This window comes from Triturus cristatus, chromosome 7 (assembly GCF_964204655.1).
Source record: "Triturus cristatus chromosome 7, aTriCri1.1, whole genome shotgun sequence".
Classification (NCBI taxonomy): Eukaryota; Metazoa; Chordata; class Amphibia; order Caudata; family Salamandridae; genus Triturus; species Triturus cristatus.
The window spans coordinates 437,766,673-437,781,836 of record NC_140590.1 but is presented as its reverse complement, the minus strand read 5'-3'; the positions used below and the strand labels follow the sequence as shown (position 1 = coordinate 437,781,836).

The following is a 15,164-nucleotide window of genomic DNA, read 5'->3' as shown; positions in this document are numbered from 1 at the left end:
CTCTACTTCCTATCTTAAAACCTACCCCGACCCCAGCCCCCTTGCCTCTGCCCTGATCCCTAAAATCGCACCTTCATTTAAAACCTAGCCCCCTTTGCCCCCCTCCCTGAGCTCTAAAACCGGACCCCCCCTTAAAATCTGCCCCCCACTCCCAAGCCCTAGTCCAACTTACCTCATCGTGTCCCCGTCCATCGCGCAGGTCCTCCTCTCTGGTTCCTCTCCCCGCCAGCCAGCAGCTAGAATGGTGAGTGCCTTATCCACGCATATGATGGTTCAGCCATATACATGTTTAAGAAAAGGGATGTTCAGCTGGCGATGAAACCAAATGCGTGCTTGAAGCCGCGTTGTAGAGTCTGTTTCCCTTGATGCAGTCAGCCATTCCTCTGCACTAAGAAACCTTAGTGAAATAAGGGGCAGTACTAAAATGATTCTCATCATATCTTGCTAACCAAAGCCAACACATAAAAATCTCAAACCTCATTTCTGATTCCTCCGCTCTAGACAAAGGAGTGGTTCACGGGTCAATCCTCTGCCCAGCACTTCGGTTTATACATGAAGCCCCTTGGCTCTCTTCTAAATAGTTCCAACATCTTAAAACACTTTTAGGCTGTTGATGCTCAGCTACATTTGAAAGTTGCATCCCCTGATGATTCTGTCTTGCCACAGATTCTTAAAAGAATACAGTGCATGGTGCCATAACTTCATTACAAAATTGTCCCCTCAAATACAGGATGCTGACTCCTCTCACAATCTAAATACTCCATGTCTTGGCAGGATTGGTTAAATGTAATGAACAGACATTAGCGTCTTTCCTCCCTCACCGAATGCTCAATATTGCTGGGTGTCTTAGTGGACAAAACTCTCAACCTCCAAGCTCACACGACTTTATTAATAAAATCAGACTCCTGCAAGGAATCAAGCAGTTGTTTAGAGAGGAAAAGTTTAAATAAGTGATCCATCTCTAGTTCTATCAAGATCAGACTATGGTGACGCCTCACTTCATGGCATCCCCAAGCTATACCTTGCTCCTCCACACGCAGGGGCCAGGCTGGATCCTGGCTCCAGGTAATAGAACCCCATCCACATCACCAATCCTGATCTTCACGAAGTGGCTCCTGTTTGAAGCTAGGAGCACACTCACACTGGACACAAAACTCGATATACTGCGACTTTCGAGAACCTACATTAGTTCTCTTGGGTGAACAGCCTCAACTGCCAAGCTCAGACACCCTCAGGATCGAATAACAATAAATAAAGAGAAAAGACTGCGCACTTTTCCTGGCAGCACACACATGGGATGGAGCTTGAGCCCACCATCCCTGCAAAGGTGAAATGAACCCTCTTCTGTTCGAAATGCATTTCCTTAATTTATTACTACCTCGAAATATGCTTAATGAGAGAAGCTGTGCCCTCACGGTCACTTTGCCGCCCCTCCCTTTGTACTATGTATGTGTATCGGTACTATGCTTTCTTTTGTCGTTCTGCCCCCTCGTGGTAACATGTCTTACAATTATGCTTTATTTAACAACTCATAAATGCTACTGTCAGATATTTCTATGATTTACCTTCTTGCTGTAATTTTTGTATTCGTGCGTGAATCGCTCTGTCCACGTGGGTCTAGTTTGGATGAAACAAAGTACATATAAGTAAATATAAATTGATCACCAGTTCAACAGTAATATTCCGCATCAGTCCGTCCCTGCACATTCACTGAGGCCTCACCTCAGGTGGTGGTAAATGTGCTCCACACCCGGGTAACACGTGCAGGCATTAGGGCTCGTTTGCCAGCACTGGCACACTTATCAGGCTCTGTCCCGAGACCAGTTCGGCAGACACCCCTGAGGTAAGTCTCAGTGGTTGCCTCAGTAAAGTGAGCAGGGTCAGGTTTGAAGGGCGCAGTGCAGGTCATTTGCACCTCGGGTCGAAGAACATATGTGGTGAGTGTTATGTTTATGGGGAACACCCCCCTGATCACCGAGAGGGTGGTCTGGGCTGTGACCCGGAAGAGGTGCAGATAATAAATGGGGGCCGGACCGGATGATCCGGGTCAGTGCACCGAAGCGTAAGCGTGGAGTAGGTGTGTGTATATTCATTCCCCGATCCCGGAGCGCATGCTGCCCTCCTACCCACATACTGCGATCGTCACCCTAGCTGACGATTTAACAACTGGCGACGAGGGGGTCTTTCCTTATTCTCGACCCACGGCGGCTGCATCTTCGCTGCCTGCTCACCCGGAGGCCGTTGTGCTTCGAGCGCCGGAGCGCTGCCTGACCCGCTCTGGTGGCGGCTGCCACGCGGAGCGCTGAGCCTCGCCCGTGAGTGTGCCTACGCGGCCTGCAACTTTTTGCTCCCTGCCACCTCCTGGTGCTGTCTTCTCCAGGGCCCGCGACGGGGCTGAAAACGTCCCGGTGACGGGGCACGCGCACGTGCCTGGTATCCCGAGCGCGTGTGGGGGCGCTCTCTTCGTATGACCTGCTGCCTGGCTGCATCCTCACATGCGAGTGAGTCCCGGAGGTGCTGCACAGAAGGACGCCACCTACAGCCTGCTCTCCCTGGTCAGTTCCCGTGTGTGTGCCCTGTGAAGTGGCCTGCTGACCGTGGTGGATGCATCAGTGTGGCGAATGGGCTGCTGGGAGAGACGGGGTGTTCATGTCTGCTGAGTCTCGCCCAGGGAGTCTATCCTAATACCCCTGGTTGACACGTGGGGCGCAATCACCTACGCTGGACGCCCGTACCCTGAAGCCTGGCTGACGAGTGCCTGTAGGCCGAAGTTTTACTGCTGCCTGCGCCGGAGGTGCGGGTGTTAGTTCTTTTGACTGCGTCCACTCCCGGAGCACGTCCTCTGTCACGTCCAGGTCCGCCTGCGCCGGCTGAATCAAGGCTACCGACCAGTCAGCGTGAAGATGACGACGGTGCCCCCGATTGAAGCGTTCGTAGTGGACGGCCTGCCGTCCGCCCAGGTGGCTAAGTGGAAAGAATGGCTGGAGCGCCTGGAGAACTATTTTGCAGCAGTCGGCCTAAAGCCCGAAAGACATCGGCCCATGCTATTGCATCTGGGTGGTCCTGCCATTCACCGACTGGGAAAATCCGTGGTGGAAGCCGGCCCTCCCCACACCTATGCTACGCTCAAAGCAGCTTTGACCGCACATTTTGAACCCCTAGCAAACCCAGATTACGAACGTTTTCTCCTACGACAAGCTAGACAACAGCCGGAGGAATCGGTCGACACCTTCTATGCTCGTTTGAAGGAACTGGCAAGCACCTGTACCCTACCGGACACAGATGATGAGCTGCGGGCGCAGTTCATCCAGGGATGTTCGTCCGTTAAGTTGAGAGAAAAGGTACTCGAAACGCCCGGAATCTCCATGGCCGACATTCTCACCATGGGCCGGTCTAAGGAGTTGTCCAAAGTGCGCGCCGCACATATGGAGACGGCCCTTCAACGTCAAGTGAAGACAGAGCCAGTGAACGCGGTGGTGGCGACTACCTCGAAGAAAGCGTCTACAAAGAAACCGGACCACAGCAAACCACCACCCTCGACTCGTTCCTGCTACATGTGTGGAGGGTCGTACCCACACCAAGGTCCATGCCCTGCTCAAGGGAAAAGATGTTCGGCGTGTCGCCGTCTGAATCACCTAGCCAAAGTGTGCCGCTCTGCGGGACGTCAGCGGCAACAAGGTCGGCAGATCAATGCAGTGGATGCCCCTCAACAGGGGGCTGAGGAAGACGATATGGACGACGATGAGGACGAAGGCACGGTCCATGTAATTCACGCCCTACAACCTGATGGATGTCCGAGATGGAGGGTCCCAAAGTGTAACGTCAAGATTGCAGGACATCTGACGCCGGTGCTGATTGACACAGGTGCGTCCATAAACATGATGGCCCAGTCCATGCTGAGATCCTTCCCGATACAGCCCATCTTGAAGCCAACGTCCATACAGGTGTATGCTTATGGCTCCGGCACACCACTCACTGTGTTAGGCGTCTTCACCACCGACATCACCCATGAGTCAAGTTCCGTTCGCACAAAGGTGTACGTCACCAAGGAAGGTGCGGGAATGCTGCTGGGCTGTCGTACGGCGGAACATCTGCAACTGGTGGTGTTTGCATTCGTTGTGCACTTGGAGGATGTTGAGTCACTGGTGGAAGAATTTCGAGACCTGTTTGACGGTATCGGATGCTTAAAGGACCACCTGGTACGGCTTCACATAGACCAATCAGTACAACCAGTTGCTCTCAAGCATCGGAGAGTAGCGTTTCATCTGCGGCCGAAGGTCGAAGAGGAGCTAAGAAAATTGGAGGCCGCTGACATCATCGAGAGACTGGAAGGACCGACACCATGGGTCTCCCCCATTGTGATAGCCCGAAAACCGAAACAACCAGGTGAAGTCAGGATATGCGTGGATATGCGCTTGCCGAATCATGCCATCAAGCGGGAACGCCATCTGACACCCACGGTCGATGACATCGTTGCGGAGGTCAGCGGATCGCACTGGTTCTCGAAGATGGACCTTCGGGCGGGCTACCATCAACTCCTGCTGGATCCCGAGTCAAGGGCCATAACCACTTTCTCCACCCATGTGGGTCTGCGCCGCTACAAGCGCCTCAGTTTTGGAGTGTCCAGCGCGGCGGAAGTATTTCAAGATACCATCAGAAGTGTATTGGCTGGCCTCAGAGGGGTCATAAACATCAGTGATGACATTTTAGTACACGCACCGACTCTGGAGGAACACATGAACCGTCTACGATGCGTGTTCCAGAGGCTCCAGGACAGTGGCCTTACGTTGCATCGCGAAAAGTGCGAGTTCCTAAAAAAAGAAATAGCGTTTTTTGGATATCACTTCTCACAACAAGGAGTGTCACCCGACCCAGCGAAAGTTCGTGACATCCAGACGGCACCTGCCCCGACCACAGTCACCGGAGTGAGAAGCTTCCTAGGCATGGTCACCTACTGTGGTCAGTTTATCCGGAACCTAACGAATCTAACGGCGCCCCTACGGGAACTCACGAAGAATGCCGCCACATGGGAATGGGGTCCCATTCAAGAGAAGGCTTTTCAGGACACCAAACACGCCTTGTCCGCCGAAACCACTTTAGCGTATTTTGACCCCGCCCGGGAGTCCGAACTGTCGGTGGATGCCAGTCCCATTGGTTTGGGTGCCGTATTGTCCCAGAAGCAACTGGACGGTGAGTGGGCCCCGGTAGCCTACGCGAGCCGAGCTCTGACGGAAACAGAGCAAAGATACTCACACATAGAAAAGGAGGCAATTGCAATACATTGGGGGTGTCGTCATTTCCACCTCTACCTATATGGGCAGCCATTCACGGTTCACACTGACCACAAACCGCTGATTCCTCTTTTCATGGGCGTGTCGTCGAAACCACCTCCAAGAATTGAAAAGTGGATCCTGCAGCTGCAAGAATACCAATTCAAAGTGGTCTACCGCCCAGGGACACAAAATCCGGCGGATTTCCTATCCAGACATGCCCGGCCAGTTACCCGAGAAGAGGAGTCTGAAGCGCAGGAGACGGAGGAATATGTCAGGCTGGTGGTGGAACGCTCTCGGCCTCTGCCCATCAGGCTAGAGGACATCCTGGAAGCGACCAAACGGGATGACTGCTGGGAGATGGTGATATCAGCGGTTGGATCAGGAAGGTGGCATTCCCTGCTGGAGAACCTGACACACCGAACGGATGATGCACAAATGGCGTTAAAAGCTCTTCACAATGTCCGGTCCGAATTGGCCGTGTCCCCCGAGGGATGTCTGATGAGAGGCACGCGTCTGGTTATCCCCAGGTCACTACAGCAGCGAGTGGTGGACTTAGCTCATATCGCGCACCAAGGTGTGGTCAAGACAAAATCACGTCTGAGGAGCAAGGTGTGGTTCCCTTATCTGGACAGTGTGGTGGAGAGGACTGTCCGGTCCTGTGCGCTCTGCCAAGCGGTGGGGCCCGCTGATCCGCCGGCCCCAATCCTGATGGAAGACATACCTCCTCACCCGTGGCACCGGGTGAGTGCAAATTTTGGGAGCCTACCGGATGGCCGACACATGCTTGTCGTCATTGATGACTTTTCAAAATACCCCGAGGTTGAGATACTGGACTCAATTACTGCGAGCAACACAATACCTCGTTTCGAGAAAATCATGGCCAGCCATGGGCTAATCAAGGAGCTACGCACAGACAATGGTCCGCCATTCGCCAGCCACGAGTTCTCTGAATACCTCCGATCAAGAGGTGTCCGACACGTGAAGATCACACCCCGGTGGCCACAGGCCAATGGCGAGGCCGAGCGTTTTATGCGCACCCTAAACAAAGTACTCAGGATAGCAATGTCTCGAGAACAGAACATGGAATGTGCCCTGTACACTTTCGTGAAAGAATACAGACTTACACCTCACTCTACAACTATGGCCAGCCCCGGTCTCTTGTGTAATCAACGGGTGCTGAATGATGTGTTTCCTCATTTGACACCATCCTCGCCTGCACATCGTCAAGTATCCGAACGCCTTCGGCAGAGGCGGGTCAAGAATGACCGCATGTCCAAGAGGCGCCATGCCGGGAGCAGATCGTTGGTGGCAGGTGACCTGGTGTTGGTGAAGAATCGACATCCACGAGGGAAGTTCTCCCTTCCGTTCGAACCTGAGCCCTGGGTGATTCAGACAGTCAAGGGCACAATGGTCACTGCCCAGAGGGATCACGAGACAGTCACCAGGAACATCTCCCAGTTCAAAAAGTACCAGTGTCCGGTGCGACCAAGTGAGGTGGTGCCAGAGTCCGAGGATGGCGAACCGACGGGTGACGCCCTCGACGAGGAGAGTGTCTCACCTGGGCCAGCCCCACCAATGTCCGGGGCAGCTGTGGAACATTTGTCAGGGGCAGCTGGAGCTGAAGGCGGTAGAGATGGGAGTGAAGGTCGAGGTGGACACAGATATCATCTCCGAGCCAATCCAGCGGTGTCGTCTCGACTGAGAGGTTTTGTGATGGACTAAGGAAAAGAAATGCATTGGTTTCTTTTCTCTCTCTCTCTCTCTCTCTCTCTCTCTATCTCTCTCTCTCTCTCTCTCTCTCTCTCTCTCTATCTCTATCTCTCTCTCTCTATCTCTCTCTCTCTCTCTCTCTCACTCTCTCTCTCTCTCTCTGTACTGGAGTGTTTTTCAACCGGTGTTGTGTTGTTTTTGTTTTGCCATGATAAAGGAGGAATGTTATGTTTATGGGGAACACCCCCCTGATCACCGAGAGGGTGGTCTGGGCTGTGACCCGGAAGAGGTGCAGATAATAAATGGGGGCCGGACCGGATGATCCGGGTCAGTGCACCGAAGCGTAAGCGTGGAGTAGGTGTGTGTATATTCATTCCCCGATCCCGGAGCGCATGCTGCCCTCCTACCCACATACTGCGATCGTCACCCTAGCTGACGATTTAACAGTGAGTTCTTGAATTGGAGAATCGATGGCTTTTTGGCTGTTGGTGCCACATTACAAGTGAAATCGAAACCTCGAAATCGGGCAGGCTATGGCATTTCAGAAAATATTTCGTGCTTCAGCTTTGCAGGGAACGAGCCTGTAGATAAATTCACATATTTCCAAAAATGCAGCGCATCCACGCATAACTCATTCCAAAAAACATATTTTCATTAGGCTGAACAAAATGCATTCTTTTAGGACTTGAACCGCATGAAAGAATTGCACAGATGCCTGAACCAGAAAACAAAACCGTGCTACCACTCATCCAGTTCTCCCTGCCTGCACCAGCTAAAGCACATTGTTTTTACTAGTTCTTGCTTGTTCTAAGCGCCAATGCGGATGCATCGTTGACTGATGCTCAACCCAACCGTGCAGTGTCATTGGACACATACCCAGTGCACTCGATTGGCGCATGCGCATGTACATGCTTGCACCACTACCTTAGGCCCGGAATATTTTAAGCAGCTTTTTGGCAGCTACGGTGCATAATCGTGTCACGAACTTTGAATATAATTTGGATTTGTATCTTCCAAAAATGTTCAGTCCATTTATATACAGTTACCCTGTGTGAACCCCTCCTCTGAGACATAACATTTTAGTTTTTATTGAAACACTCAAACTCACATCGACCTTGGTATGACCTTCACATGATCATTGCCTTTAGAGCAGTTGAATGTGTCTACTGCCAGACACATATGGCAAGCATTTTAGCACGCAAACCTTTTGAATAGCAAATGTGTGCGCAGTCATATTCATATTTCCATCAGAAGCCGGGCGTGAAAAAGAGCCTCGAATCCCACTCTTTGTCCCTCTTTGCTATTTACTTTCCATGACTGGGGACACCTAACATTCCCTTCCATGTCTCTGCCTCCAAGCAGTTGCGAGATTGCCACAAACTGAGCCGCATTTCATCTAATCTGTGATTTGTGTGTCCATAAATGATGAGCTCGAGCCCTGGCCGCGGACGCTTCTAGGCCCTGCCAGTTTCTCCATTGTCTATGCTGTTCTGGGAGATGTTCTGCAAATCTCAAGGTGTGACATTTCGCGCAGTATTTTTATGTTAGAGACCGTTTTGAACAGAAAATGTCTCGCAGAACTCTGCTTCGGCAGAATACGTCTCCCAGTGGAACTTTTCTAATCCAATCGGGTGCTTTGCTGGTATGTTGTGTGACTTTTGAATGTAAGGCGTGGCCTTGCGCTCAATTTTCACATGAATTACTGTTCACTGAATGTCACATACTTTTCTTATAACCTTGCATAATGTTTGAAAAATGTCACAAAATTTGCCCTGCTCCCTCATATTTGAGGGCTAGGATTCTGCTGCTGGGGTTATTTTACAGGCCACCTCATGATGTCATGTTAGGCTGCAGTGTGAAGGTCCGTAACTCTGAACCAAAAGATGAAATTACCATTTGCTCAATATATTGGCGAGTGTTGCTTCACCCACCATGCACAGTCTTTTGTAACCTGCCTCACACTGAAATGGACTGCATGTGCTACTAGGCCTGCAGGCTGAGTTCCATATGTGCTACAAGGCCTGCGGGTCGAGTTCCACATGTGCTACAAGGCCTGCGGGCTGAGTTCCACATGTGCTACAAGGCCTGCGGGCTGAGTGCCACATGTGCTACAAGGCCATAGGGCTGAGTGCCACATGTGCTACAAGGCCATAGGGCTGAGTGCCACATGTGCTACAAGGCCTGCGGGCTGAGTTCCACATGTGCTACAAGGCCTGCGGGCTGAGTGCCACATGTGCTACAAGGCCTGCGGGCTGAGTTCCATATGTGCTACAAGGCCTGCGGGCTGAGTTCCATATGTGCTACAAGGCCTGCGGGTCGAGTTCCACATGTGGTACAAGGCCTGCGGGCTGAGTTCCACATGTGCTACAAGGCCTGCGGGCTGAGTGCCACATGTGCTACAAGGCCTGCGGGCTGAGTGCCACATGTGCTACAAGGCCATAGGGCTGAGTGCCACATGTGCTACAAGGCCTGCGGGCTGAGTTCCACATGTGCTACAAGGCCTGCGGGCTGAGTTCCACATGTGCTAAAAGGCCTGCGGGCTGAGTTCCACATGTGCTACAAGGCCTGCGGGCTGAGTTCCACATGTACTACAAGGCCTGCGGGTTGAGTTCCACATGTAGTACAAGGCCTGCGGGCTGAGTTCCACATGTGCTACAAGGCCTGTGGGCTGAGTTCCACATGTGCTACAAGGCCTGCGGGCTGAGTTCCACATATACTAAAAGGCCTGCGGGTCGAGTTCCACATATACTAAAAGGCCTGCGGGTCGAGTTCCACATGTGCTACAAGGCCTGCGGGCTGAGTTCCACATGTGCTACAAGGCCTGCGGGCTGAGTTCCACATGTGCTACAAGGCCTGCGGGCTGAGTGCCACATGTGCTACAAGGCCTGCGGGCTGAGTTCCACATGTGCTACAAGGCCTGCGGGCTGAGTTCCACATGTGCTACAAGGCCTGCGGGCTGAGTTCCACAGCTTCAAACTCTATACTGTGAGAGTGACACCTTTTCAGGTCTTTATCAAAAGACTTAACAGGACCAGGGAAAATGTGGGGCAGGTATGACGTGCAAGTGGCCCTCAGATCACTAATGTCTATCCTGAGAAGTGTTGGTTAAGTTCCCCAACTGCTTATGAGAGCTAGGACAGACAGGCTGATATTGAACAATCCGAAACTGAACGTGGATTCAAGCACACCTGTTTACCTTCCACAAAACACACTCGTCCATCAGCGAACTTGCCATTGATGAGGTGCAGCACAAAGTTGTCAATCAAATAATTTCCTAATTTCGCTTTCATAGCCAATTAAATGATTTAAATAAATATATGGGATTTAAAAAATGATCCCTATTTGTTATCATTATTTTACGTGAATATTTAGAATTGTATTCGAGTGCGCGCATTATACATTTAGAATTGTCTGGTAGGGCATGCGCTGGTTTCGTGTAATTCAGTATGCATATTCTGTTTTCTATTTAACAGAGTACAATTTCACAAACTGGAAGTCCTAACTGTTTCTCGCAAAGCCCTTCCAACGCGCAGCCCACGTTTATGAGCAGCCAGAGCGAAAACAAGCAAGCGAACCAGGACTGTCCATCACCAAAGAGCCCAGGCTTAAATAACAAGGTAAGGTTAAAAAGGGTCTGGTTTCAGTTTACCATCCACCATAAAGCCATACAGTGTTCCTTCCTGCTTATAGAATTTGCACTCTCAAAAACAACAAAACGTCTAAGAGAGTAAACATGTTCTATTAAGGAAACACTAACAGTCATACATTCTGGTGTGTAATTTGTAACATGGTTACTTAAGGAGAGCGGGTTGTTCACTAGCTTTGATATTTCTATTTTGCAACATATGTAATTATATTTTATTATGCTGCATATGTAGTACCCAATAATTTTTAGATAACAATTTGTGTTTTTTTAATGGATTACATTAACAATTTCCATTTGTTTAATACATACGAAAAAGCCCTTTTGCGGTCACAAACTAGACTTTTTGCCGCTGTAAAATGGTTTGTACAGTTCCTTGCTCTTCTGATTGAAAGCACAAATCAACTACTGGTACAACAGTACTTAACAGAAACTCCAGTTATGGTAACCACTCCCAGAAGATCTCACCACATTCTTTGTTTAGTTTAAAGGTTGTTTTGTATTGAATGGAGTGTTTGTAAAAAAGTAGCGCATCTTAGCTTATCAGCAAAAAGTACATGGTAATTTCAGCAAAATGTGCCATGAAACAGAACGTGTACAAATATCTTACTTTGACTCATATTTGGATGCAGATGGCTGTGACAACCGCTGCTGCTCAGGCGAATCAGAAGTTTCCGTCGCCAACGTTTTGTAATTCAAGCTCAGTCGTTGCAAAGTCAAAACAGCCTCCCTCTTACGAGGATGCAGTCAAGCAGGTAAATGTACCATTCTATCTATTCCATTAGCCAATGTTTCTCAAAGTTTGAAGTGTTAGGTTCTCTCACAGTGAAGCTCAAAATGTGGTTTCCATTGCTACACTTTCCAAGAACTCTTAATTGTGTTATGTGCAGGCGAGTTTTGAGTTTACTTTAGGTAAGGCTATGAATATATTAGTTTCACGTTTCATGGACATTTTAAATCAATATCCTCACTCATATGAGATGTTACTATTATTTCCTGGCACGAACCTCGTAATAAATAGATTTAAAAAACCTCGCATAGGGTGTCAAGGCACTTTACATGAACTGAGTGTTACATAGGATGCATAAGGCATTGGAATACACAGAAGGAGGCACGTCAAACACTATAGGAGAGAGTACACACTGACATTGAAGAGTCTGGATTTAAAAGATATATACTGGTTACAGGTAATTGCATGTTACAAATCACATGGTTTAGCACTGGAACAAGGGAGGAGGACAGAGCAATAGGAAGATGTTGACAATCATTTGGTTTCGTATTTGCGAGAGTTTAAGCTATTGGCATTGTAAATGGCAATGCCTTTTGCTTATGTTTTAAAAAACAACACATAAATAAAAGGCATTGTTATTTACAATGCCACTAGCTTAAACTCTCGTCAAAGCGAGACCTTTTGCATTGCAAATGCTTGTAAAAGTGCCCCATGCCACACTTTCACTTAAATGGAGGCAGTGCCCCCTTTCTTTAGACACGGCTCAAGTGCGCAGCCACAATTAAAGTGAAATTGCGGTATGGGGTGCTCTTACAAAAAAAAGTTGGTTTGTGAAGGTGGCCCAATACAAATGTAAAAGGGGGCGCCGTGCTGAAACCGTAGCCATGGCGCCTGGAGGCAAAGCAGGCGCCCTTGCAGGAAAGCACTTTGCGCCTGCAATAGGGGAAAATCATTAAAGAAAATAGTGCTCACAGACTGTAGATAAAACAGACCTTGTAATAAAACAAGTAAAAAATCTAATCCTTATGGGAGGTTACAAATGCAGACAAGGAGGAAATAAGGAGGGACAACAAAGCCTATTCATGAATCAAAAGCAATCATTTAGAAACAAAAGTAACAGGAGCCAATTGAAAAGATGGACGGAAAATGGGTGGAGCTTCAAGTCCATACCTTAATACAGCATGCCTGTAGAGCAGCACATGTGCTGCCCAGGCCCGACCTAATAAACAGCCTATAATAAGAGCAGGAGATGAATGGGGTGGCCAAAGCCTTGGGAGTGATGTGGAATATTGGTTTGGAAATATTGCTTACAAAAAGTTACTTCAGCTGGAACCTGTTGGAGGGAAGTGGAAGTGCATTATGGACAAATTATAAATATTTATGTGATTCTTCTAAAGGTAAAAAATACAGAGTCTCTGTGTGTAGATGGAAGGCTGGCTGAATGTGATAACGAGTCGGAGCGTAATGCCTACAATGGGGCAGTGCCTGCGGAGGCACCACTGTAAGGATCATGATGTCCCTTTTCCCTCTGCCTTTATGTGGCGGTCCAACTGCCATGCAAAGGCAGATGGAACAGGACTTTGGGGGGCCCCTAGCAGGGCCCTAGTCTTCCATAGGCCTATGCTATGGGGCCAAGGGGGCACATGTGGTGCCCCCACACATCTATCCGCCGGTGCCTAGCACACAGTGCATGGATGTTTGAAAACATGCCTTTTTCAATTGTGGCTTGTGCTGTGGCCCTTTTCCAGGCTGCAGCACAAGCCTCAATTGAAAAAATCATGTTTCCAATCGCCTTCACGGCGGTCAGATCGTAATAAGGCAAGTCGAGCCACCGACTACATGTTGGGCGGTCTCCATCCCGATCCGATGGCAGTCGGATGCTTGTCCAACCGCCATCGAAATGAGGGCCTTAATGTGTTTACAGATTTGCCCCATGACTTAGTATTCGATAGTGAATGTTCAGATTTGCACCATACCTCATTCATATTAAATGGTGGTTTAGCTTTGCACTCAAAAGCCTTGATTGTCTGGCCAAGTTTGCACTATTACATAGCTGACCACACTGACTGGGCAGATATACACCATCACTCAATCATCCTATCACATAATCAGATTTGCACCACCACTCAGTAAGTGTTAGTCTACGTTGAGATTTTAACCACCACTCACTAATGCTCAGTACATACCTGTATTTGCATACTCGCTCAGTAATACCGCCACATTCCATTTGGAGACAAGGAAAGCATATGCATTTGACTTAGTATTTATGCTAATGACACTACACATCTCCCCATACTGCCTCACGAGTAATTTCTAATCTGATTTTCCATCCTTTAGCTACCAACTGCACAACGGTGCATTACAACGTCATTACTAAAGGCCTCTATAAAATCATCAGAGATATGTAGCAACATAGGGGCCGATTCCGATCCGTGTAAAATATTCCCCGTACGAATCGTATCCGGATTTTTTTTACGTACGAATCGTACAAGTCCCGTACAAACTGGCAAGTACGATTCGTATGTAAAAAACTCCATACGAATCGCATTGGGAAATTTCCCCGACACGTCCCCGGGTCGGAAAAAGTGTCCGACACGTCCCCGGACAGTTTTACCTACGAATCGGGAAACCGAAGTCTGAACGCGCAAGTACGATCAGTCCCGTCCGTCCGAATGCACAACCGTATGGTAAAAACACCGTACGGAGCGAACCTCTATAGCAACCATGTAGACGTCCAAACATGTGCCCGCATATGCGCCGAACACCCCCCAGCCCCCCGCGGATTTACGCGCCAGACCCCCAGCCCCCCCAGCCCCCCCGCGGATGTACGCGCCGGACCCCCAGCCCCCCCACGGATATACGCGCCGGACCCCCAGCCCCCCGGCGGATGTACGCGCCGGACCCCCAGCCCCCCCGCGGATGTACGCGCCGGACCCCCAGCCCCCCCGCGGATGTACGCGCCAGACCCCCAGCCCCCCTGCGGATGTACGCGCCAGACCCCCAGCCGCCCGCGGATGTACGTGCCGGACCCCCACCCACGTATGTACGGTGCGGTGGGGGTCCGCGCCATGCATACGGGGGTGGGGGTCCGCACCGTACATACGGGGGTGGGGGTCCGCACCGTACATACAGGGGTGGGGGTCCGCACCGTACATACGGGGGTGGGGGTCCGCACCGTACATACGGGGGTGGGGGTCCGCACCATACATATGCGGGGGCTGGGGGTCCAGCGCGTACATCCACGGGGGGGGCTGGGGGTCCAGCACGTCCATCCGCGGGGGGGCTGGGGGTCCAGCGCGTCCGTCCGCGGGGGGGCTGGGGGTCCGGGGCATACATCCGCGGGGGGGCTGGGGGTCCGGCGCGTACATACGGGGGGCTTGGGGGGGGTGTTCGACGCATACCGGGCCCCCTTTTCCTCACGCTTCGCGGCATACTTGGCTTTTCCGGCACTTTTTGGGTGCCGTAAAAATATTGCCGTCCGGAGTGCTGTCGGTACGAATCGTACTTGCTGGTATGTAAAAGGCTGCCTAACTCCGTCCGCATGTCGCGTATGCGCTGTCCCGGATCACATTCGGATGTATTTTTGTGTCAGTCGGTGTTTTGTACGATTCGTACGGAAATGGTGTTTCCGTACGAATCGTACTTGCATGTTTGTATGGTGTTTTTACCGGGAACGAGTCGGACGGAGAAAACGCTCCGTCCGACGATTCGTACCCAGTTTCTCCAGGATCGGAATCGGCCCCATAATCTGTTACCAGATGCCCAGTGCGGCCAGAAGCTTCCCCTATCCCACATTACAAAAATACGA

At 50.4% G+C, this 15,164-nt stretch overlaps 1 protein-coding gene across 10 annotated transcripts in view; it reads left to right on the top strand.

Annotated features, from left to right (window-relative positions):
• The window catches only part of MYOCD (myocardin), a 170,141-nt gene that overhangs the window by 138,142 nt on the left and 16,835 nt on the right, over positions 1 to 15,164 (top strand). For all 10 annotated transcript variants that reach the window (XM_085616772.1, XM_085616768.1, XM_085616765.1 and 7 more), the window contains 2 exons: positions 10,457 to 10,600; positions 11,259 to 11,381. In XM_085616772.1, the coding sequence (XP_085472898.1) occupies positions 10,457 to 10,600; positions 11,259 to 11,381 (267 nt within the window). The remainder of the gene's footprint in view (positions 1 to 10,456; positions 10,601 to 11,258; positions 11,382 to 15,164) is intronic.